This window comes from Centruroides vittatus, unplaced genomic scaffold (assembly GCF_030686945.1).
Source record: "Centruroides vittatus isolate TY-2023 unplaced genomic scaffold, ASM3068694v2 contig_1832, whole genome shotgun sequence".
Classification (NCBI taxonomy): domain Eukaryota; kingdom Metazoa; phylum Arthropoda; class Arachnida; order Scorpiones; family Buthidae; genus Centruroides; species Centruroides vittatus.
Window position 1 is genome coordinate 1,618,769 of NW_027121128.1, and position 27,699 is coordinate 1,646,467.

Sequence of the window (27,699 nt, forward strand, 5' to 3'; positions counted from 1 at the left end):
TGATATAGCATCAGTAGTCCTGCGTTCCTGTCCTAAATTATAACAAAAGCAATAATAAAAATTGATTTATGTTTAGAAATTTATGGAAATTTTATAGAAAATTTTTATAAAAATAATAAATAAATAAATAAATAATATACAAATAAATAAATAGCATGTTACAAAAAATATGTTCTTATAAATTCATTAGAATTTTTGAAATGACAAATTGTCATGAAATTTATTTCATTTACTGTTCATATAAGTAAAGATAGAACTTTCAGAACACATTAAAAAGTTAATTTGACATTCTAAAGATTCATCTAAATAAACTAGGAACACTGTGCAAACTTTGTCGTATTATGATAGAATTGATGTGAAATGTGTTTTTGTAATCAAAAATGTTTTAATTATTATTAGCGCATATAAATTATCTTTTGTTCCATCTAACCTGAGTGCTAACACATGTTTGAATGTGTATGTAAGGGTGTGCCTTGCCTGTGTGCGTGCATGCATGTTTGAGAGATCAAAGAAAATCTGATCACATGCATACTCTCTCTCCCAAGAAGGCAATCCTTACTCTTGTTGGCCACAAAGAGGTGATCCTTGCATTTGCCAGGCACATACAATCATCACAATCACTTTGTTCTTGTGTTTTGTTTGTTTTTGGCATCGTTTTCCATTAGATGCACACAATGCTTTATTTTTATTTTTGTCCCCTAACTTCTGTTAGGTATGCTCAATTATGTCAGGAAGCATGGGCATTGTCACTTTGACCCCACTGTATCTCAAAAACAAAGTCATGGACCTCCATTTTTTATTACACTTTTGGATTCTTCATTGCAATTAATGGAAAATGGCATGGTTTAATTGAAATTAATCAATCAAATTTTGAGAACAAACACAATTCTGTAAGCCACATAGGTTTTGCTAACATTCTGCCTCAAATATTAAAAGATTCTTGTTGAATGTCATGAAATTTGAGTGCAATAAAGGCTACATCAACTGACTTGCAACAACTTGTATATTGTTAATTTTCAAAACTATGATACTCTGAAAATTCTATACTAAAAATAATAGTATTTAGCGTTTTAATCTTATAAAATCTTTTAAAAAATACTATTTCACATAGTTTATAAAAGTGAATTAAAAACCTGATTTTTTCTATTAATGCTTGATTTTTAACAAAGGGAAAACAAAATTCAGCAAAACTTAAAAATGGCATATATCTCAGAACATAAATGAGTGATACTTTCAGGCAAAAATTTAGTTTTAAAAATGATAACCACAAGAAAATGCAGTACTAGGAATGGTAAGGAAAATGTTAATTTGATAGTGATAAACCAAATTTTTATACCAGTGACAAGAACTATTCTTTTAATATATTTGATATAATAAGCTATTCATTCTTCACACAATTATCTTGTTCATCTATCTTTATTCCTTATAATAATAGATTATAAAACTCGGTACCATTTTTGTAAATAAAATTCTGCTAATTTCAGGAAGCTAACTTTCCTTAAATAAAAGAAATGGTTTTGGTCAAGATTTGATAATCTTCAGATTAAGATTTAAGAATTAACAATTATATATTCTATATTACATCATTCCAACTGTTAATTCTTAAATTTTAAGCTGAAGATTATCAAGTCTTGACCAAAACCATTTCTTTTATTTAAGGAAAGTTAGCTTCCTGAAATTAGCAGAATTTTATTTATTTATTCATTCCTTATAACTTTGAATTTTGAAACCCATTGAAATTAGTTTCTCTTTATTATAAATTAATATTATTTCTATTGTGACATGACCTGACACTATTCTTAAAAAGATGCTTTTAATTAATTATATTTGAATATTTGGAGAAAAATGAATAATTAAAAACATTATACAAAATAAAATTATCACAGTAATTTTATAATTTGGAATTTGAAATTTTCATAATAATTACAAAGTAAATTTATGATAAGTTATCATTGATAACTTATAAAAACAAACTAACTTATAATCTAGGATTTTAATCTGTTCTAAGAAGATTATATATACAGTATATATAGAATTGATACATTTTAAATCTAATGAAATGTAATTGATCATGATTAAAAAAATTTGGTTAATGTTACCTATGGTTCCAAGATGGCGGCTCGTCTCCGATTTCAGCAAATAGAAGAAGGGAAACAGTGGGGATGCACGTTCTAACCTAACCCAACCCATTCTAATAAATTACAATAATTATTACCAACAAAATTATTAGAATAGGTTAGGCTAGATTAGAACGTGCATCCCCCACCATTTCCTTGCTGGAATCAGATGAGCCACCATCTTGGAACCATACACCAAAAATGGAACCAAAAATTTTTTAATTGTTTTAACATTCTCCACATATATTAAATATTATAACAAAAATAAATAATTTTATAATATTAAATAATGAATAATGATAATTTATTATATTTATATCTGAATATATATAAATAAAAATTAAAAATATTTCAATTTAAATAAAAATAAATAAAATAAATAAATAAATATATATATATACACATTTTAGTAAAAAACTTATTATTTGTTTTTTAAATTGAAATATTTAAAAAATTTTTGTATTTGTTGGGTTTTATTTTATACAAAAAACCAAAGAACAAGGATCATACAACTATAAAATTACCAATGTAAATAATTTATAGTGCTGATCAAATCATACAGACAAACTTTAATTTTGATTTTACTTGTTTTATTCATATTTGTTTAAGTAGATAATTCTGATTCAATTTATGAAAGTAATTCTTATATTAATGTAATATATTTTAGACAGATATTATTATTATTATGCTGCAAATATCATGCTCGGCTGATACTGGTGCCAAGTGCCATGTCGGACTATAGCTACCCAAACAAGTGTAACATTAAGCTTCTGTGCTATTACTGAATGTGTCCATGTCTAAAAACTTCCTAACAATGTGAGTGTGTTCAATATTGCAACTTTCTGTAGTGTCATGTATATGTTTTTATTAAGGTTTAATGTTTCTAGACTTTTGTGTAGGGTATGTGGTATGACACCTGTGGAGAGAGGACATAGGCACAATAAATAATCCTATCCATCCTCCACAGTTGCCTTAATTCTTGGACAAATGGAATGAAATTATTTTTTCAGTGTGAGTATTTTTCATGTTATGAGTGTTTGAAATAGATGTCTATCATATAAGTGATCTTATTGCATTTGTAAATAAAAGTGATGTCAGGTCTATTATGATGAATTGTTTTATCTGGGATTATGGCTCTATCATGGTATATTTTGTGTGTGTCATTTTCTAATACTCCCTGTGGAGTATATTTCTAGTATGATACCTGGGTTTTTAATAATCTGCATTTGTATTCAATCTCTTGCTATTTAATTATGCCTATGTAAATAATCTGTTTTGCTGAGAGCCTGCAACCAGAGATTATATGTTGTATTATTTCTGGCAGAATGTGGCATTTTCTGCAAGAGTCATTTTTGAGTGATATAGCCTTTCAGAATGCATTTTCTTTAGTTTTTAGTGTTTATGACCTGATCTTGAATGGCAACCATAAACCCCTCTGTCTCTTCAAACAGGTAGCCCCTAGTCAGCCAGTAGTTTGATGCAATTTTGTCAACATAATCCTGAGCTGTCATAGGCATTCCTGACATGAAGTGCCTTTTGGGCCCATGACTGCTTAGTGTTGTCTATGTTATTTATGTGTTGAGTTGCATCCAGGTGCTCAGAGTGTAAGTTTAAAGGTGTGGTGTTACTGTCATACAAAGTTATAGCTTTATATAATCTTGATGTTTCTTGTTTTTTGTGGAAAAACTTTCAGTGTCAGAATTTGTTTGTAGTGGATGTTAACTATATTAGTTATGCCATGACCACCACCTTTACAAAGAAGAGTTAGTCTTTCTATGGATGATTTTGGATGATATTGTTTATGCTTAGTAAGTGTTGTTCTTGTTTTCCTTTGGAATTGCTTGAGATCTGTCTGTGCCCAGTGTATAACTCCAAAAGAATAAATGAGTACAGGGACAACATAGGTATTAATTTTGCTATGTATTGCAGTGCCCTCTATAGGCAACCAGAGTATGTATGTATATATATTGTAAGCGCACCTGCGCAATCATTCATTCTTGTTCTTACTCTAGTTCAATAAAGCCATTACTCTGTGTTCTTGAATCAGTCTCCATCCTTTTATGTCTAATTCCAACAACCATACATACCAAATTGCTTTAATAGTATGTTTTGCATTTAGATGTGTTCTTATTACTGCATTTAATCTGTTCTGATATTCGAGTGTTAATCTTTGTCCTATTTGTGTATGTTCTATAAGTTTGGCCTGTTAGAATCCTAAATATTTGTAAAACTCACCCTCTTTCATGAACTTTATAGTATCGCCACTTCTGAGTACAGTACAAAGTCTCCTTTCTTCAGAATTCCTTTCTTAATGTGGAGTACTTTGCATTTTTCTAGATCAAACACTCAAACGATAAACAAATATAATGTGTAAAGTTTATTATTATTATTTTAATAATGTTCCAGGAAAGTTTACTTAATTACAAACATAGGATTTAAAAATTGTTAATTTTTTATGTATTATAATTAAAATGACAGTTGAATTATGTAGATCAAGTCATTTTGCAATTCAACTTATCATCATTGTTTGATTTGTTATCAAAATGTTATGTTATAAATATAGAATGAATTATTGATATCAAATGATAAAGTTTCAACAATATGGAAAAGATTCCAAAAATATTTATTTCCTATTCTTAAACTATGTACTGTAAAACTATGTTTGTCATATGTAGGATCCTAGATCTCACTCAAAGACGATAACAAAAAAAAAAAAAAAAAAAAAAAGACACATAAATAAAAAAGTTAAACATATGTATGTATATAAATTATTATTAGTAAAAACTCACATTCCAAAATTCCTACAAATTAAATACAATTCTAATGATCACAGTAGTTACTTACTATCCACATTATATACATATTAATAAAAATACCTTAACATTTTATGTATTTTTTATATATAAAATAACAACAGATAAACAAGAAGAAAAACATGCATTCTACATCAATTAACAAGTGATAATTTGTTTATTTATGTAGACTTTTCTATGTATATTTCTTCTCTGATATCGAAGTCTTTATAAAATCAGCATTTTCTGTTGTTTTTATGAATTCATAAAATTCTCAACAACTCATGTCGAAATTAAGTTTTGTGCATAACTCTGCCTTTACCAGCTCAATTCACATCCTGTTATGGTTGTCTGTCCAAATATTTCCAATAATCAAAAAAATTCTTTTCACATTTACATTACTTATAAGTATTGATAGAATGTTACCAACAAGTTATGATAGCTCGGTGAATACATCAAAGGAAAATAATCTTATCCATTTTTTATCAGTTGGCAAATCAAGCAATTTGGTGGAAGGAATGATATTTTTAAGAAGGCAGATATCATCATACAATTTATCGGCATCTAATTCTATATTTACATATTTTGCAGCATCTAACAAATCTCGGTATTTGAAATTTTCATTCTTAAGATTAATTACTGAAAAATGGGCTGTTTTCAAAATAAAATTTTACCAAGTATACTGATTACAGTTGTCTTTATGTACACCTTTGCTTCAGTAACAAATATCTGTTTTTCATAGGCAGTTAGGAAATCTAAACTTGTATTCACTTTACTACTGAAAAACGGATCTTCTAATCTATTCTTCAGTTTATTTTTCAAAGATAACATTATACCATGCAATTCATAACTTGTTACTGACTGATTTTCAAGCTGCAAAATATGCTGATTCATAAGTCCCATAAAATGATGCACAAAGTGAATATAACATTTGGCTAAAGGTAAATTATCTCAAATCCCATCTTTACTGTCCTTCATGAATTTCCAAATGGTTTTGTGAGTATCTTCTTCACACCATTGTAGAAAATAAAGTTTTATTGCTGACCAGGAATTAACAATTTTTTCCAGAGCTTTATGTAGAGATAGTCATCTTTGCAGACATCTTTAGCCCTTTACACACTGCATATAAGTTCTGAATTTCTAATATACAATATTATTTATTTTTATAATTACATGGGATTTACTATACAACCTGGAGAAATAATACTTAAACCCGGTGCCCAGATACAACTTGCTGAAACCTGGAGAAGAGGCAACCTTAGTCTCATGCTATAAGCATATTATATTGTTTTCAGAGATAATAAGAACCTGTACATAAAATCAAAGAAATAAAATTCAATATGATCTAAAATATATTATTATATCTTGAAAATGTTAGTGATAACATCATTACTAAACATCAAAAATATAATATTTTATACACATTCATTTATTTGTGAAATATAGGTAATATCATTAAGACAATAATTGCAGTCCTCCAATACAAGAAACATAAAATGAATCCCATTAAAATATCAAAGTACTATAATGACAATAACAAATATATAAAAATAACATATATGAGATTATATAATAATGTATAAAATTAAATGGTGTATTTTTTACAACAGCTTTGTATTTGTGGTATTCTAGGTAGAGAATATTTTCAATTTTGTTAACTGCCTTGTAATAACAGTAAAAATTATTTAATTATTTAATGAAAAGACATGAAGACTGTCTATTATTAACAGATTGAATTTGTAATTTAATATAATGCAGATCATTAAAATATTTATAAGTATATAATTGGTGAAAATAGTCTATACGTTTAAATATGTCAGGAAGACCTAATTGGATATTATTACATTGGGGGAGTTTATATGGGGTAGATGAGATACCTTATTAAGTAGAAAGTATATTTTATTCAGCATTGAGTTTTTTTTAAGACAGATAGAGATACCCAAGCCAGTTAATGTTACCTTAGGTAGCCAAGATGGCAGCTCATCTCTAATTCCAGCAAGGAAACAGTGGGATGCACGTTCTAACCTAACCTAACCTATTCTAATAATTTGGTTGCTAATAATTATGGTAATTTATTAGAATAGGTTAGGTTAGAACGTGCGTCCCACTGTTTCCTTGCTGGAATTAGAGACGAGCCGCCATCTTGGCTACCTAAGGTAACATTAAACCACAAGCCAATATAGATATCATCCATTCTATAATTGATTACGCCTTAATAAAGAATATTGAACGAAGAGTGTTTTTAGCCGAAATGTTTTGAAATTACACCATAACATTCCATGGCAGATAAAAAAATTTAAAATTTTCAACAAAATTTGTGTTCTGGGTCCTAGCCAAATAGTCCTACTGTTCTTTTTTATCTTGATAGAATATATTCGATATTCGAATACGATTTTCTGCTAATTCAGTATTTCTCTGATATAAACTGTAATTCTAAACGTTTAGTAAGATCAAAAATTTATTAAAGTATATTTTATACACTTTGAAATAATGTTCGATTCACTAACAAGTAAGAGATATGATAACTTCTAATTTATATTACGTGAAAAAATCTTATAAATATCGAAATTTAAGAACATTCAAAGCATTTATTTGCCGAACGATGAAAAATACCCACCTTTACTTGCTAAGAAATAGATAAATTCTCTGTTTTAATTTAAATACCGTACCCTATTTTGAATTTTTAAAAAAACATCACACACTAATATAAAATGCAATTAATTTAATTGCATTCCTCAAGTGAAATTAATAAATATTTAACCAAATATTGATTTTTAAGCACACGACAACAAACAATAAGATTTCTCAAGTCCTAGAAACGAAAACATAAACAACGTGCAACTTTTAAATCTCGAACACATCTTGTGATTGGTCATTCGGTCATGTCCGAAAAATAAACTTTCCTATTGGTTAAATATACTTTCAATATATTTCCTAAAATTAAAATTAATTCGACCGAATAATCAAAATTAATTAACGAATTAAGACGAGAAATATTAATATTTATACGAATATTTTCATAAGTTTACAAAAAAAATTATTAATATGAAATATTTAAAATAAAAATTTTTATTATTACGTTTATTTTTAATAACATTACGCATTTAAAATATTAAATTACAAAATAACACGAAGCGAACAAAATTATTTACAGAGTTTTTCCTTTTTTTTTTTTTTTAAAGAATCTATCAAATATCACTGACGTCATTTAGCTTGCGACCAATCGGATGTCGTGTTACTATCAAAGAAAGATGCAACACGTGTATGTAATCGCCCTTTAAAAATAAGTTGTGACGTCACAGGAAGGGAGGATCGTGGCTCTGGGCGAAAGACGAGTAGGAGACGTAAGTGGATCTGGGTTTAGAAAGGAGCCACGATTGCCAACAAATTTCCTACCTTATCGTTCGGACAGCCTTAACAGCACTATTGAGACCGATTTATGTAAGAATGGCAATCAAAGTATATATCTCAGGCGTTTGTGGTAGTCAAGAAGTAAGTTCATTCACCGTTTAGGCCTATTTTAAATTATATTCTACCTTAATTTACTGTGTATAATCTTTTTAAATGTGTACATAAGCATAAATATATAAAATATGTCATCGTTTAAATATATCATGATGGCCTCTTATCAACAGAATTAATATTAAAATCATCCTTGACATCCAATGGCGCTGTTTAACTCAAGTATCTATCCAGGATTTTAATAATTTCACAATTTAAATTTGAAGAATTTTTTGTCTGGATATTAAATCGAGATTTCATGATATTTAGGTAAATGCATTTATATTTAATGCATTTAGCTAAATGTCTTAAAACCTTGATTTAATTTTCACCTTGATTTCTTTCTTAAAATTTGAGTGGTGTTAGCTCCCTTTAGGAAGTGTGAATGAGGGGTGCTGAAGTTCTATCATATCTTTCTCTGTAAACCTTATGAGAATTTCGATACAGTGCCTCTAACGTTCGAAAGTTTTCGGCGACGACGACTTTGTTTGCTTAATTTATTGTTACGGATGCATTACAGAAGAGTAAAATGTCATTTTAATTGTGTAAAATATCTAATACTGTGAAATGGTAAAATTGGTCTTTTAACAAGTCTTTAAAGTATGCAATCTGCATTTACTCGAATTTGGAAATTGTCAGAACTATTTTTAAAATTAATTTGAACCGAAGAGGGAATGAAAAATGTGATAAATTAAACAAATTGAGTCGTCGTCATTGAAAACCTTTGGATGTTAGAAGTGCTGTATTGAAATTCTTAAATTTACTTGTAAGGTTTAGAGAAAGGAAAGATTCCTTTATAAAACCTGCTATGAATTTGGATGATTGATGAGCCTTAAATTACTATTTCTTTGACAATGATAGGAGGTGGAAATCTGTGGTAATATATTACCGATTTATTAAATAAAGTGATAGATCTGATGACTTTAAATGCATCATATTATAATTGATCAATGCTTAATATCAAAATCAATCTTATTTAATAATTTATGAAGTAAAACTATATACTGTATATATCTTGTTTTACAGATGAAGCCAAGAAAAATAGTTTAGTGTGTATCTTGTTAGAATATTTGCATTGTTGGGTAACTTAACCTAGTTTGCAATTCTAGTTTTCTGTTTATTTCTATCAAAAACAGAAAATATTTTTTGCATCTCTAAAGAAATAAATCATTTAATATTGAAAGATTTATATATTTGTTGTATTCTTATGATAATGCATTCTTGAATAATTATTTACTATATTCTTTGATTAATTAACCTTGTAACTGTTTAAATGAATTGGCCTTGTTTATCATTGATGAAAAAATTGAGTTTTAGAGACATGCCCTTTGTGATGTTTCTAAATATAGTAGTCCAAAAAAATTTTCATGTGTATATATAAATTGCATGTATATATAAAGTATCTGTGAAATTTATAAAATTTATATTAATTTTATTTTTAATATTTAACTGTGACATATATACATTTAATTAGCATTGTTTATTAATATAATGACATTTAATTATTTTAAGTATTACATGTCATAAAATCTAATTAGTTTTTATTTTATATCCTAGTTCTTAAATGTTTACATATAAAAAAAAAATTTATCAGAATTAACCAGATAAGTTGCTTTACTAATAGCTATGCAAATTTTGTCCTTTATGTAAATGTATAGTAAGGCTAAAGGTTATAAAATTTACTGAAAGAAAACTGTAAATATATTTAGTCACAATATCAAAATATAAATAAAAATTTCATTAATTTTTTTAATTAAAAAAATATTTTAATGTTTTACATAATTTCATAAAAGTCTATAAATGTAAATATTTATAGATAAATTTATTAAAAACCAAGTTGACTGATCCAATCTAAAACTATTTAAATGTATTTTAATCTAAAACTATTTAAACAAATTGAAATTGCAGGAGTCACAATTCAATTAATTCAGTATAATTACAACTTAATCAAACTTAACCTATATATTATATAATTAATTATATATAACTGGCATCTTATTGATCTGAGAAATATTAAATGCTTGTTTATTATCAGAACATATGCATTGATTATGTTTATTACAACTAAAAATATCTTATCTGAGCTAATTATCAAATCAAATTTGTTTAATTTCATGATCAACTATGTTTTAATGCTGCTTTTTGTTATTTTTGCTTCTTAATATGAAATCAGATCAATAATTTTATAAATTCTTTAATTTATTACTTATTACTTGTACAAAGATCCATCAAGCATTCTTGTCTAAATCTTAATGTCAGAAAAAATATTATTCTCAAATATCATTTTAACTCTGCCTTAAAATTCCATTAAAGTTGTTCATATATGTATAAACATTACACTTCATTATAAAGAAAATGTTGTTATATGAAAAACAATACTTTTTTTATAATGAAGTGTGATGTTATTCTTTGATTAAACTAAGCTATAGTACCGGTAAGTATAATTTATATCCTCAATTTAAAGTTACATGATGTCTATTACTGTAATAATAATCCAATCTGCACTTGGCTTTTAAACTTGCTTCTACCAGTTTTTTTTCCTCCCTAAATATACTGCTTCAAATAATAATCCTTTTTTAAATTTATAAAAGCATCTCATACTAATTTATTATTAGTTTTTGAATATAAAATATTTCAAATTTTTTAAAAATTCATAATGCTAATTTTTTGTATCAAGAATATCGTATTAAAGTTTTATATAAGTATGAATTGCTATAAAATTAAATAATTTATTAAATTAAAATCTGATTTTAATAATTTTTTTATTAATGAAAAGTTAAGAAAATTCACTCATTTTTCTGATATATTTCTAATGAAAGTAAATTATATTTTTACAAAAGTTATTGTCTTTTTAAATTGGTTATTTAGACCTATTAAAATGGCCTGACCCTTAAGTGGATGGGAAAAAGTATGATGATGATGATTATTATGACTTCTTTTTTTAAAGATCAGATTTGACCATCATTATCAGCTTAATGAGAACAATGGAATGATTCAAAAGATTTTAGCTATAGCATTATTCACTAATTCAAATTGTGACTTAGTACATACAACTGGATACTAATTTAACAAATAAGCTTATAAATCCATCCTTACCCACAAGTTCTTTAGAAACTTTGAACATGAATATTTAAATGTTTCAATTCTATTTAATTTATAATCATGCTATTTTTTTAAATGTTCTTTCATACTGTTTTGAGTACTTGAAGGTCTTTTGACAGGATCAGAAATGTCATTAGAGTTTCATTGCTGGAATTTTTTTTAATCTGATAATTCCAAATAGAACTGTATAAAATTTAGATTTAAATGGAATTTAATTTGCTTAATTAAGACTTAAATGAAGTAGTAGTAATATTTTTCTTAAAATATAATTAGAAGTTTAAACAATATCAAAACAGATTCAAATACAGAATGCCAGAATTTTTATTTTAACAAGAAACATTTCATCCTTATTAAAATAAAAAGTTTCTGGCTCCTATATTTGTATTTATTTTGGCAATTTATTTATGGAGTTGTTTATAAATTCAAAATTTATTGTAAAAATCACAAATAAAAATGTTTTACATCTGTTGAATGTATTCAATATTTATCTAAATATTTTTGACATTTATTAAATATTTCCTATAAAAATTTAAATGACTTGTCAAGTCTGAAATTTTTCTTTGTTGAAAAAGTTGTTGTTTTATTAAAATTTAAAATATCATTATATAAATAAAAACATACACAAACAGTTACATAAGTGTGATATTTATATACCAACAAATTATTTGTTTATACAGAAATTTTTAAAAATTTCTGACACACACTCACTTATCCTATCCTCAAAATTTTGTTATTCCAGTTCATTAAACCCAATAGATTTCACTATTTTTAATGCACAAAGAAACAAAAACAATAATAAAACAATTTAAATTATACTGAAAAATGATGGTTTTATATATAATATATATATATATATATATATATATAATTTTTTTTTAATTAAAACTTTATTGCAATCGATGTCACAATATCCAGATAAAATTAAATTAACCAATTAGCATTCATATAATTCACATATTGAAAGTGAATGGTAATTAGTTAACTTCTAACTTGAACTCTTGATCCTTTGTTCTGAATATGGATATTAGCAACTTGGGTTCAGATTTGAATGTAGTTCTAAGAAGAAATTTTTATGGATGGTTTGATCCAGATGCGTTCCATCCCTCATGTGGCTGCTTGTCTACAGGCTGTCCAAACACATGATGATCATGGAAAAAACTCTTCACTTTTGTATGTCTTTGTAAATGCTAAATAATTTTTTAAATTATAAGGGGATTTTGGTTGGTTGGTTGCATATTATATTTCTGTGAAAATAAGAGCATGCTCTTACTTAAAAACTGCCTGTGTTTGTGTTTTAAAACATGTCTTGCTTTACTTATATGACCATACCTCACATATAAGAGCATGCTCTTGTGTGCATCAGCTTGTAAACATACTGATACAGTAACTATTCAGTATTCCTGTGGTAACCATTATTAAAAATAAAAAGTCAATTAAAAAAACACTTCCAATATTATAAAAGATTTTTTTTTAAATAGTGAGTTTTTAGGTACTATACTTTGAGGAATATATTGATTTTTCTCTATTTACTGTGTAAGAGATACTCTTATAAAAGCATATTTTTATATCTGAAAATGTGTAGAAATACAAGTGGTATTTATTTTTTAAATACTTTCAGATTGCCTTTCTAAAAACACAATTAATGTATGTACTCTTATTAAAAAATTAAGTCAATTTTATTAATTTTATTTAAGATTATTATAAAATTATACAGTTTTCATAACTTCTGGAAGAAAATTCGCTGAGTTTGGCATTAAAATAGTTCCTTTTGTACCAACGCAAGCACTTTCGATGAGTTCATAATTGTCGTCCTCAGGTGAAAAGAACGATTTTAATGGAATGAATGTGCAGAATGTTCCAAGAAGAATAGAATTTTTAAATTCAAAACAGGTGTTTGGTAATTCCGTTACGAACATGCAATAGTTTTTGACGTGTTCGATTTCTTAAATCTACGGTGCGAGCGGCGCATGTGTGGAATTGACACCGTGATGGCAATATGATGATAGGCACGTTTCATTGTTTAAATGTCGATACAATGCTACCCACACCCCGGGTAGATCAAGGGTGAGAATATTGCATGCTTCCGTAGTGGCTGTGAGCAGCGCTTCCCAGATGAACACAAGCCTTTGATTGTTGCAACATTTTAGTATTTCTGTTCTGGATGACAGCTGGTTGTAGCCTTGCTCGAAAACTTTTTTAATGAGCTCTGTAGTATGTTTTCCCTTGGCTACATTGTCCTGATGCTCTGCGAGGCGGGAGGCGAGCATTCTTGTTGTTGCTCCTATATATCTTGTGATAGCTTCCATTGCCGGATTTTCTAGGAGTATTGCGTAAACTCCTGATTTTTCTAACGTGGTTAGCTTGTCACAATCATTACAGATGCACCTATGTAGATTTGGTAGAGGGGTTATGGGTAAAATGAAGTTGTACTGCCGAAAGATGCGGCTGATCGTATAGAAGGTGGTCCGAGATACAGCAATGAAGTCTGGATCAGGGATGTTTTTTTCTTTTTTGTGCAGCGTGGTACGTGGGAATAGACTCTCTTTTACCCTACGGAGTACATGATCATATTTGCCACACGTGAATCCAGCACGAGATACTGTCACTCTGACGATGTCTAATTCGATTTCTGCTGCTAGCTGTGTCGACAGAAGCAATAATTTTTCTTTATAGAAAAACTATATAAAACTAAATTTTAAAATTTCAATATACAAAGTACCACACATTGTTCTAATAATTGGTGAAAATTTTAAATATCAAATGAAAAGCCAAATTCTTTATTGGGCTACTTAATTAATACTAATAAAATTTAACATAAGATGTCAGCTTAACTGCCTGTCTCTAGCCAAATTAATTATTAATTAGCCTTAAGTAGCCTACTTAAGAAATAAATATTTAAATTCTTTTTATTAGTGCTTGAATTTTTTTGTTTGTTCTAATTCAAATGCACATTTGATTATTTTTAAGAATCTTTTTAAATCTTTTTTTTCCTTAAAATATTAAAAATAAGAGAGTGAGCAATTATTTATTGTGGCATCATTACAATGCCAGGCTGCAATTTTTAATCATATTTTAAATAAGTTTTTTATTTAAAATACATGCTCTCCACCTCAAATTAGTAGTGCCTCTTTCTTTCTACATCATTCTTTTCCATTAGCAATACTCGTGCCATTCATCTAACTCCTTTCGGGGAAAATTTTTGAATTGAAATAACATGACTTCTGGTTGGAACCAGAAGTTTGTGTATAGTTAATTGGGGCCTTATGTCTCTAATCTTTCCATATCTGGTCTCTGCTTTCATCTATCTAACTCCGTTCTCAGACAGATGGACAACAGTGGGATTTTATAGGGCTAAAAAATTTTTCAAATTGCAACCCAACAAGAACATGAATGAGCATTATTGAAAGATATAAATAAATACAATGTAGGTTATAGAAGTTTAAGATTTCATGATAGGTTTTTCTTATTGAATTATTATTAGTTTATATAACATATACACTTATTATTTTTTCTTATTTTGTGTTTATTTCTCATGTAATTGAATACTACTAGTATAAAAATCCAGCAACAAGTTGCATAACTTTCCTGGCAAATAGTTAAAATTGCATGTGGTGTCCATTATGAGATTTTATTACAAAAACTTTTTGCCATTTTATAATAATAATAAATTAATTAATTAGAGGCATATAATTAATAATTAATTATATGCCTGAAATTAAGATTTTTAGCTCAATTTTGAGGATGACAATGAGTTTTATTAAAAAAAAAAAATTGTAAATGCTAATAATGAGTAAAATCTTTATTGTCTTATCCTACTCAAGATACAATACACAACCTTCTGTATCTCCTCACCCCTCAATCTTTAATCATCAAAAATTAATAGCATCAGTCCCCTAATACACAAACCTGCAAACCTTTCAGAAATTTTTGATGGATGGCACAAGAGTTATTAAGCTTCAAAGTGGGTGAAAAAATTGTTTCCTCACACAAACTAACATCCATCAAGAAAAAACCTCTCTCATTTTTTTTGCATTTTTCAGCATTTCAAGGTCTCTTGATCCAAAAATTTAAAAATCTTGGTCATTTTTCAACTAATCACCACATTCTTCCTCTGTTATATATAACACAGGAAAGTAAAAATTAAGAGAGAGAATATGTAAATTACATATAGTAAACAGATGTCCAAATTTAATGAAGCATAAATGTAACAAAATTCAAAAGAAAATTATTTATAACTTTCTTTTAGTTGTTAGAAATTTAGACTAGATACATGTTTTAAATTACAACTGACTTCATTGATTGATGAATTGTATAAAGGAAACAAACCGTGAAGGTTGATTTGATGATATGAGATACTTAAGCATGAATTAATTTTTACAAAGAGATACTTCAATGAAAGATGAAATTCTAATTTAATTTTATTTATAACCAGGTTAGAAAACGACAGCAACGTGTCCTGTTTGTTCTTACTTCAATGAAAATAGATTATGAAGTTGTAGATGTAACAGAACCTGGAAGAGACGAAGATAAAGAATTTATGAAAGAAGAATGTAAAAAACATAATAAAGAAAATGTTCTCCCTCCACAAATATTCAATGATAACGAATATTGCGGAGTAAGTATTCCAAGATTTCACTTGCAGTTTATATTTTTTTTATTGTTGAATTTAATTCATATTCCAAAGAAAACAACAAAATTGAAACAGAATTCAAAATAACTTTAACCATAAACAACTATTAAAATATTATCTCCAATTTACCGAAATGTTCTAATATATTTCCTTTTAATGTTTTTATTTTTTTGTATATATTATTAATCTAAATTAGGAAAAATAATTTAACATAACTGAACAAAGGAAATAATTATTTAATAAATGTTAAGATGATCGTTTTTATATCTTCATTTTATTATTACATAAGATTACAGGAAAACCTCATTTAACACAACTTCAGCATGAATGATAATCAATTAATGTGATTGAACAAAATAATACTATTTTCTGGTTTAAGTGTATAATTAATCAGTTAGCACAATTTTTCTATGGGAGCTGAAATTTTTTCTTTTTAATCTGAGGACCAAAAACTTACTCTCTTTTGTGGTTTCCATGTGTAATGGTGTCACTTTGAGTGATGCACACATTACAGGAGTGCAAACAATAAGAGAATGTTACAACTAAGAGAGTAACAGCAAGAAAACTTGAACTGACTTTTGTTCATATTGTGCATGCCAAGAAAACTGTTTGTTGTGGATTGTGATGAGGAAAGAAGTGCAGAAGTATGGCAAAATCTTAAGGTAATCAGCACCCATTACAAGTTGTAGGAGGAATTTAAAACGATTAACCCTGTTCAAACATCATCGTTTAAATATTTTGCAAAATAGTAATTAAATGAAACGTATTTATGCATTAAATAAATATTTACAATTATTTTTATTAATTTTAATGTTTTTGATTCCTAATACAGCTTTACATATTTGTAATTATATACAGGGTGATTTGAAATATATTCAAAAAATTTCAAAGGATGATTCTTCAAAATCGTCATCCATAAAAGTTCGTATGAACATATATGTTCAAACTAACAGTTTAAAATTTATGGAATGATTAATATGTGGTCATGCTTAAATGTCAATCGATGTTGAGGAGAATATTTTTCACTGCATTGATTTTAGAATATCTGAATTTAGAATCCAAGTCCTAAGCCATTGTCTCCTGGACTCAAGGAATAAAAATGACTAGACACATCTATCCATATCTTTATAAATAGCTTAAATAATTATCAAAGATATTTGATTCTTTTCAGGGACAAACGTTTTTTCCCCCTATCTTTTTTCTTTTCTTCCTACAGATAGACATGTAGATTACAAAATAAACATTAAAAGTCATAAACTGACAGATTGAATATTTAGTAATTTCATGAAAAACTTACATTAGTCTTAACATTAGTTTGTCATTATAAACAGAAATTTGTTTTAATTTTGGAAATATATTCTTAAAGATTACAAAATCAAAGGTAAATGATTATTTAAGATTTGTAAAAATACAGTAGACAACTCCTTAAAAAATCATCAATAACAGGAACACTGAATATTAATGAATTAAAATTTTAAAAAATGTTTTAATTTTAAATAAATTAAGCTCTTCTGGAGAAATTGATCCGAAGTGGGGCTCAAATCCACATCTGCTTAATATACAGATGTCTGGGTAGAGTAATTGACAGTACTTCTGTCCAGTCTTTGTTTCTAGACTAATTAGAGAGAAAACCATACGGATTACTTAACACACTGATTAGGGACATCTTTGCACTCAATACCCTCTATGGTTCATTTCACCTAAGCTTCTAACTTAACATGGTACATATATACAAACAAGTAGATAACAAAGCTATGTTAATTTTTGGACTAGAACTTTGGCTAAATAATTTAGCCAAAATTCCAGCTTGAAATTTAATCTAGTGTTATTACTTACTTGCTAATTTTCAGAAATGATTATTATTTTAATAAAACCAAAACTAGAAGAAAACACCACTGCATAGGAACTCCAAGTTTTTGTTGAAAGTGTATAAAAGACTAAATTTGGAATACAAAGAAACAACTTAAGAATATAAAAATATATGTAAAAGAGCAACTTGTCTGAAAGTTAAGAACTGCTAGTAGTTTGGACATTTTTGTACATCAGAAAATGCTTGGGCATTCAAATTTTGAAACATGAATCATGAACCAATCATTGTGGTTCAGTATCATTGGAGGGTCTGATGATGGAATGAATCAGTTCCAAAGTATTTATCCTTGAATAAATTGTGTTTGACATCCTTATGTTAAATGTTTACATCTTTCTCTTTTTGTTTGAGAAATTGACCTTATCAGATATGTAGAAAAATATTTAAATTTTATAAACTTATTTTGAGAAAAAACAATGAAATTGTTCTCAATATACTGTGTATCTGTGAAAAATTTATTCAGTGTTTCCAAATTTATAATTTTACAATTGTTTCAAATTTACAAATGGTATAAAGTCTGATATACAGCTCTGCACAAAAAAATCTGAACAAGTTCTCTGTTGGAGCAGAGATTGCCAGTAGTAGTTTGGTTATATCTATGGAAAGTGCTAATAAACAACAGAGCAATGAAGAAATGGATTTGTCTAGCCTTAATGAAATAGGTATGAGGAATACAGCTGATGCAAGTACAATTTTGCTTTAATCAACATGATTAAATGATGAACTGTTGCTTTGCACCTACAATAATCTAGAAATTCAAACTTAGGAATCTAGTTAATGATTAGTAGTAATAATATAAATATAATTAAATTTTAAATAAAAAAAAAATAATTTAACAAATATTACTTCTATTGTAGAAAGTTATTGAGATTTGTTGTAAATGCATGTGTAAAAAGATAATTATGCAGTTCTGTTTAAAAAATGAGTGTTAATCAGTTATAAAGATCTATTATAAATATATTCAATATTTAAATATGAACAAATATTTGCTGCTCTTTGGTTACAGAAAAATTTAGATTTTACTTGTAGATTTGATTATGGGTAAGTTTTCCGATTTTAGCTGCTTTTAATATGGTTAATTGATAATGGTGGACACTTACTTATTATTATAAATAAAACAAGAGATTTGATTTAAAAGTTTTGTGTACATATATCTACCCAAAATTTTCTAGACTGGTTTTAAAAAATTTAACCTTTTGAGTAATTAAACTTCGGATTTTATTTATTTTAAATGCAATCTGTATCAATACACTTACTATAATGGCCATAAAACTTCTTAAAGCTGAAAGTTTTTCTTAGGGATAACTCTCAAGAAGTCAACTGTAGCTTTGATATTGTCTTTAATATCATTCAAATTTATATCTTTCCTTTGCAATTTAAGTTTAGATGATATTTTTAGTCTGATTTGACAGACAGGTAATGTGTTTAAGAACTAAAACACTGTTAGATGCAAAAAAGAAATGCATGAATGACAATGACACATTTTTTTTTGAACATGATGTAAGAACAATTCTAAAAACTTTAAATTAAAATCCAAGTAAAAAGGATGATGTAAGAACAGCCAAGTTTCTTTGTTTTAGATATAGGGCAAACTCTTCAAATTCTTATCATTGTTTTTCATAACTTAAAATTTTTAAGCTAAACCCTGATTATGCTAATCAATAGATGGTGAGTCTCTAATAGGTTGTCATTGAGTCGATCAATCTGGAAAATTTTGGTGTTGACTTTGTATTTCTTTTACCCTTTTTAAATGGTTTTTTTTATATTTAAAATGATTTTAATTACTTCAGTGTATCATATATATATTCTATAAAATACTTTCATGTAAAAATGTGTTTAAAAATTTGATTTATAAATTAGAAACAATTTTTTTTAGGATTACAGTGATTTTGAAGTTGCAAATGATGATGACAAATTGTTAGTCTTTCTAAAGATGCAGGATGAATCTGCTGCAAATGAAACTACTGTTAATGGTAACAAAGAGGAAATAGTAAGTCATGTAATAATTTTTATTTGAAGGTTTTCATTTTATTATTACAGTAGAGCATTGTTTATCCGAAAGCCGGTTTAACTGAAACGTCAGTTAACCGAAAGCGTCCCAGTCGGACTGTGTTGTGCTGAATCGAACGTTTTTGATACTAGATTAACTTCCAAAATATAATTTTTTTGTTTTTATATTTTTCAATATATTTATTTTGTTTGTACAAAATAAAGAAATAATTTTTAACGATACAATAGCCATGATTATTATTTTAAATTTACGTTAGGTTTAACATTGATGAAAATTCAACACAGTGACATGCAACGGAGAAAAATTTCAACACAGGATAGGTTAATATATTTTTTTGTACATAATCGGTTATCCGAACAACCCAGTCCCCAATTGATTCAGATAAACGACGCTCTGCTGTATTGTTAAACTTAAAGAAAAGAGGTTAAAATTAAATTATTCATAACTCAGAACAGTGAATAGTTATTTTGGACTAAAATATTGTAACAGTATCTACATAATTTTTAAATTTAAGCTAATCCTAAATTTTGACGCGTCCTAAAACTTAATGGTATACCATCGTAATATATTTAAAAGCCTATTATTTTAAATATAAAAGTTAAATTTAAAAAGACTTAAATATTTTAAATTTATTTGAATGTAAATTACGCTACAACAAATATAATTATTAAAACTTTTATAGGAATCCTCGTAATATTTGATGACTTAAACACTAATGTTTAGCATTAGATATGATGTAGCATTTCCACTAATATATAATATTAAAAATTTAACACGAATTTCTATTTTAAACAAACTGATGAATGCTGCTGACAGGAAAAAGCTCTCTCTTAATATAAACTTTTTCATTCAAATTTTTTTTCAATTGTGTACGCAAGTTGGAAACTTTAGTAAAGTCTCAGATTTTATTTTTCACTGTTTAAAAGTACACCAGTATGGAATAAGGAAAGACTATTGTGATTGTATGTTGCAGTTTGGATTTTGAACTTCAATCTCTGTTCCCTTAAAACATGATCTCTCAACATGCAGAAGAGAGATCAGAAACCAGTTCATTTTATAGTTATGACTAGAAGACTAGGATAGCCAGATTGGATAAAAGATTTGAATTAAGTCTTTTTTTTTTTTGTCTTTCAAGTTGTTTAAATTTTTAGATCATGTTTAGATTCAGAAAAATTCAATTTACATTTTGGCAATTCTTTGTTTTTTACCTTACTTTTCCTAACAGTTACTTTTCTGATGATTTTGCTACTTTTTTAAAAAAAAGTTTAGTTTCCTTAAGAGTTGACCAGCAACATTGTGTGCTATTTCTAATGTACAGTACATAACTTAAAATAAGTGTGGCAATAGACATTTATCTCTCATGCTGAACTTTACAATTCATTTTGTAAGATTTGTCTTTTGAAAATTTTGAATGATGTTGAGTCAACAGAAGTAGAAATGACAATAAGATGTGAGATAGTGAAAATTGTTATTAACAATCGAAGAAATGAAGAAATCGTATGGGTAATCAGTGTGACCCTACCCCGAAATGAAGAAATAGAAACGGTATTTAAACATTTATTCAGTTTTCTGGCTAATGTCAATAAGTTCTGGTGAATACAAAGTATATATATATTCTAGTTTTTATTTTTTTTATAAATGATATATATGACTTAAAATGTGAAATACATCTTCATATGAACAACTTTTTCACTGAATATTTGTTTGTCAGAAGTTTGCACTCTTAAAACTTTCAAAAAAGAAGAAAGTTTGAATTAAAAAAATTTCATGTTACTATTAAATATTTTTTATACTCCATCTTTCAATAAGAAAAACAAATCCAAAATAATACAAAAGGGAAAAAATAATTTGAATTCAGTGAAACAGGCAAGATCACCAAACACAACAGAAGAATGAATAAAAATTATTCTTGACATCTGATTACTAACTATAACAAACAAACAAAAAAAAATCATTTTAAGAGAGTATTTTATTAAAAGAAAAAGTCAGATTTTTATCAGTAACACAAAAGTAAATTTATTTTGCATGTCTTAAATTATATATCACATTTTAAAGTTAGTTGCATTAATTTTGATCAGGACTGTTTAGATTCAGAAAATGTTTTATTTCTTAATGATATATAAAATATTTATTGTATTTTTCAGATTTTCCTCCTGTATTTTAAATGTGTGTTTTGTAGAAATAATTAAAGTAAGGTAACAGTAAAAAATTCAATTTTCAGATGCTATTCAGATTATTCAAAAAAATGAGTCCTAAAGAAACTTTCGTAGTTAAAATAATTATGAAAGTAATATATACTTAACAAACAATGTGTAACATTTTTTTTTTTGTAACAATAAAATTGTTCTCCAAGTACTCCTTTTAGATAAGGGAAAAAATGTTTTTTTCAAACTACAAAAACTTATTTTTAGTCAACCAGCCAAATCAGCATAAATTTTGCATACCTCAGCAATCTGCTTATATTATATACTCTGAAATGCAAGAGAGAACAACCAGAATACTTTCCCAAGAGTGTGTGTAAATTATCTGAGAAATGTTTGTCTTAAGACATTTCCTGACATTAGTATTTTTTGATTCTTTTGCAATACAAATTTCTATGAATATTTAAATATTGAGAAGTATTATTTTTATTATTTTATAAATTAATTTCTAAGATTTATCATTTAGTTTCATTCATAATATGTGTGCATTTTGTTACGGGATATGCTGTAACAGTTTCCTATACTTAAACATAGTAATTTAATGCAAAATATCACTGCACTTTTCCAATCAACTTTAAGAGAGAAAATCAATTGAAGTGTATGTATATATATCATTTTTCTAATTCATACATATTACTGTTGATTAGAAAGACAGATGATATAACAAATGACTATAACTAACATATTTAGGATGACTGTCATTTTTATTTTCATTATTTTAAAATGAATTTTGTTTTCATGATGTTAAAAGATCAGAAACCAGTTTTATCATAGTTTTATCTAATTCATTTTTAAAAAATCTTACTTTAAAATGATAAAATTAACATTATTGTTGCCATTGTGAACAATTCCAGTTTAGGTCTTTATGGAGATCCATCTATATATAAGGTGGTATTGATTTCTCAGTATACTTTTAAGATAGTTTTTCATTCTTTCCATTAAGTTTACATTTAAAGACTAATCTGAAAGCTTTGAAAATAAATATTTGAATTTGAGATAGTTTTTAATGAACACTTATGTGCTATTAGTCTCCTAATTTATCTTTTCTTTTATTGTTTATAAAATTTTCAAATTAAATTTTTAGTCAAACATACTATTTTAAATTAATGATAATTCTAACAGGAATTATGATTAAATATTTGCTTATTCTTTCAAATAGCAATTGATTATATTCACATTTTATATTAATTGATATTTGAAGGAATATGCAAATTTTATTAACAGCTATACCTCATATTTTTTTATTATTCTTAATGCTCTTTAAGAATTTATAAAATATAATCATGGCTCTTTGTAAATATTCATTAGCAAAGTATGGTCAAGTGGTGTAAGTATATTCAAGAAGCATCAAATACAACAAAGCTGAAACAAATAAAATCGGATGATTACCTTTTACACTTTTTCAGCAGGAGGTGTATTTAAGATATAAACCTTTCACTAGAAAAGTGACAGGTTTGATAAAACCCATGAGGTAACTGCACCTTTCCATATCATACTCATCAGCCAATTAAAACTAAGCTTATACCAATACATTGACCTGTAGCTCATAAATATAGATATTGATAGTATTCAAGTTGGTTTCAACATGGGTGCTTCTATGGTTGCAACAGTGGTTTGAAAAGTTTAGATAAGTTTAATCTTCTAACAGGATGAAAGTGTAATGATTTTTGTATTTAAAATTTAGTATTTGAGATTTTGATATTTATGAATCTTGTACAATGATAAGTGCAAATACTCTTAAGTGTTTTGTCCACATGCTTTGTCACAACAGGCCAGTGTGCATTTATGCTATGAAATTATGATTGTTGGATTAAGTGCACCCATGAGTGAGATAAATGCATCCTGTTTGTGTTCTACATAGACTTCAAGAAGTCTGTGTATGAGCAAAGAAAGCACCATACTAGCAGTTTTTTACCTTGGGAGGACAAGGGTGCTTAAGCAGTTTTTTTATTCCATCATTGTGAAGTGTCTGACATTGTTAGACAAGTTGTCATTATCCACTTTGATAAACAGAATAAAATTTATATGCCTTGTCAAGAAGAAATCTAGGGAAATATTTGTCTTCCATTAGCCAGATGTGGAAGATAATGCAGACATTCCTTTCCATGACATTAAACCATGTCTTCCATATGGCATGTTTTGCCAAGAGACTTGATAATTACTTTTTGTTGCAACTTTGGGTCTTACTATGACATGAAGTAAGGTGGTTCAAAAGTAGTCGACTGATTTTTCAAGAGTTATTCTTAAGCAGTTTCATCTATTTTGTAAATCACTTTACATTTCTGTTGTTACTAAAAATGTAAATTACAATAAAAATTGAATGTATATTATTGTGACATTATCATAATGTTGGGCTGCAATTTTTAATCATCATTTAATTTAAAAAAATCATGTGACTTTCAGTCCAGACCAGACATGCCGATATGGAAAGCCTTGGGGCCTCTCACCTCTGAGCTTTCCACTTCTGGTCTCTATTTTCATCTATCTAACTCCAATTTTGAGATTAATGAAGGATGGATGGACTGCAGTGGGAATGTATAGGTCTGCAATCTGAAAATTGCATCCCAATAATGCCAATTTTATTGTTTGCTTTGTGTGCTGCCATTACTTCATTTGCTAGCCTATACTTGCAGTGGAGTGTACTGAAAGTTTATATATAAACAAAAGGTTACTGTCTCAGCTTTGGCACACCTGCACTGGCATTTTGATTTTATTTGGATTTTCCTAGTTATTAAAATGGAGGGTGACTTACCTTCACTAATTGGGAGTGAGTGTACCTTCCAGCATTACTTTAAAAACATTCTGGCTCAACAAATAACATTCACTTGACCTGTGATATTCACAGTTACTATTGAAACAGGTAAGTTATTTCAGCAATTAATTTTTGAAATCAGGTAATTCTTACTCTGCCTCACTGGCTGAGACCTTTCAAATTCTGGAATTGAGGGTGTACTTACCACACCTGACCTTATTAGTAAATTTAATAAATTAATAATTTCTTGTTTGCTTTTAATGATTTCCCTCAACCTTCTTAAAGATCAGGATTGATTTTGAAAGCTCTAGCAATATTTTGTGCTTTGTTGACAGAAAATGAGAAGATTTCATCAACAGTGTTTGCATCCTAATGTATATTGAGTTATATACCTTGTATATGAATTTGGTACTTTGAGATAGGATCACTTTAATGTGTGTTTTTTCTTAGAATGAAAATGAAGAAAATGTAAATGAAAAAGAAACTGTTGATGTGAGTTATAATGAAACAAATGGAACAGTTGAAGAAACTAGGGAAGAGGAAAAAGAAACAGAGGCATCAGAACCAAAGGAAGAAAAAGAAACTGCAGAAAATGAAGAAAAAGAATCTGATGAAAATGAAGAGGAGGAGGATGAAGATGATTAATGATACAAAATAGAGAAATCACATAACAAAAAATGGAATCAAAAAATATACCCAAAGTACCAAAAAAATGCATGATCAAACTTTAAAACTTTTACAATTTTCTATGGATTAATGTTTAGAATGTTAATTCTATAATTAAGTGTAAGTGTTCATTACCAATAAGTGTACTAATGCAAATAATTTTTATTTTTACAGCATGGAAAGATGAATTTCTGAATAATCCCTGGCAAACAAAACATCTTCCCGCTTTGTTGCATGTCTGCTTATTCCTGCCGAATCCACTGAACTTAAGATCAAAGCATGACCCAATTCTGCAACCTGTTTTTTGATTTTTTTTTATGATTTAAAAACTTTTGCACATTATTTTAACATTTGCATCACTAATGTTTAGAATTGTAGTCATTGTTTTGTGTTAATTGGCAGCTGTTAACATGTTCCTTCCATTTGGATAACTGTGATAACAATAACTATTGGTATGATACCCTAGATAGACAAATATAAATGATGATAAAAAGAAAATGCCTTATGCATGTTTGATGAAGCAAAAAATATGTTTAATGCATGAAATGTTTACCAATTTTGTTGTTAAATCTATAGTATTACCAATTGATGCATTGAAATAACCTCAATTTTACCTTAATCCAAAAACAAAATGCTTAAGAAGCTTTTAAATACGAAATATGCACAATTAAAATAGTCTATACACAGTAAAATTTTTAAATGAAATATAAATTATGAAGTTTTTAATGTTTAAAGGTATACTGAGATTTTAAAAAAAATTGAGATTGTTTTCTTTTGTACTTAAATTCCGAAATTCACTATACATTATGGCAGAAAATTTATTTTTTTATGTTATTTTTCTGGATGTTACACCTACTTCAAGGAAAAAAAAAGATATATTTAATTTATGAAATAACCTTTTTAGATTTTTTAGTATATTTTTTAGCAGTAATATCTCAAAAAAATCTTAAACTTTATAAATGCAGCTAATACTTCTTTTGGAACAGTCTCTGCAGCAGTTTCTGCATTGTAACAGCATAAGTAGTAACTGTACCAAAAGAATGACCATTTAGCTTCTAGAAATATTTTTTTTATATTGCTTAAATAAAAAAGATATTTGGAATATAAATATATAAAAAATGTTTCTAAATAAATAATAGATCACTTTTTTTGTTATTTAAAGCAATATAATGTTTGCTCAAAATATGAAGCTTTGAAAGTTTTAAAGTCATTCTATTTTATTTTTTTTCCATGATTTGACAAGTCCTTTTTGTGTTAATTATCCACAGTATGATGATTCTGTATTTATTGACAAAATTACAGGTTTGGAACCAGTGCCAATATACACATTCATACTTTTTCTTGTAAAATCTTAAAAGATCATAGAAAACAGTTCATCAGTTTTAATGTAATGAGTGTGTTGAATAATATACTCTCTAAATTGTCTTCATTTGCTGTGGATATGAAATGTAAAATATACAAATGTTGATTTGATCTTTTGTGATATCAATAAATCATGGTATTTATCTAAATTTATATACAATTTTTGTCATTTTTCTTTAAAGAAAAACTTCCTTTTAGAATTAATGGTAAACATTGAATTTCAAAACTTATTGTATGTAGTTTTGCTAAGCATTATACACATGGCACATATGCCCAATGGCACTTTATCCTATGGGCAAAAACTGCAATTTTCTGGTGCCCTACCAATCTTTTATGAACTAATGCAGGGCCGGAGTGTCAAAAATTGCCACCTGAGGCTAGCCAAGTTTCTGCCACCCTTTTTCTCAGTCGCTGGTAAGGTAAGGGAAAGGCTATAAATTTTTTTATAGATGTGGAATATCATATAAAATCTCAATTTATTGTTATTTTTTCTCCTTGGAATTTATACAAATATCCACTAAATAATTAAAAAGCTTGTTTCAAAGTTTTTGGGGGGGTGAAGAATTATCTTTTCCATCGTAATCATATTTTTTTATGCTCAATTCTGATCCAATTTTAGAGCTCGATCTGGAGATATTTTCATGGTAATTACTACTATGGCACTGAAGAGCATTTGTTACAATCAATGAGACATTCCC

General features: G+C 27.4%; 1 protein-coding gene across 1 annotated transcript; it reads left to right on the plus strand.

Moving 5' to 3' along the window:
- The first annotated feature begins 8,184 nt into the window (after positions 1 to 8,184).
- Positions 8,185 to 27,161, plus strand: LOC136969949 (SH3 domain-binding glutamic acid-rich protein homolog). The gene is made up of 4 exons (XM_067264275.1): positions 8,185 to 8,401; positions 15,945 to 16,127; positions 19,886 to 19,999; positions 25,424 to 27,161. The coding sequence occupies exons 1-4, from the start codon at positions 8,357 to 8,359 to the stop codon at positions 25,616 to 25,618; spliced, it is 537 nt and encodes a 178-aa protein (XP_067120376.1). The 5' UTR covers positions 8,185 to 8,356; the 3' UTR covers positions 25,619 to 27,161.
- Positions 27,162 to 27,699: the final 538 nt, after the last annotated feature.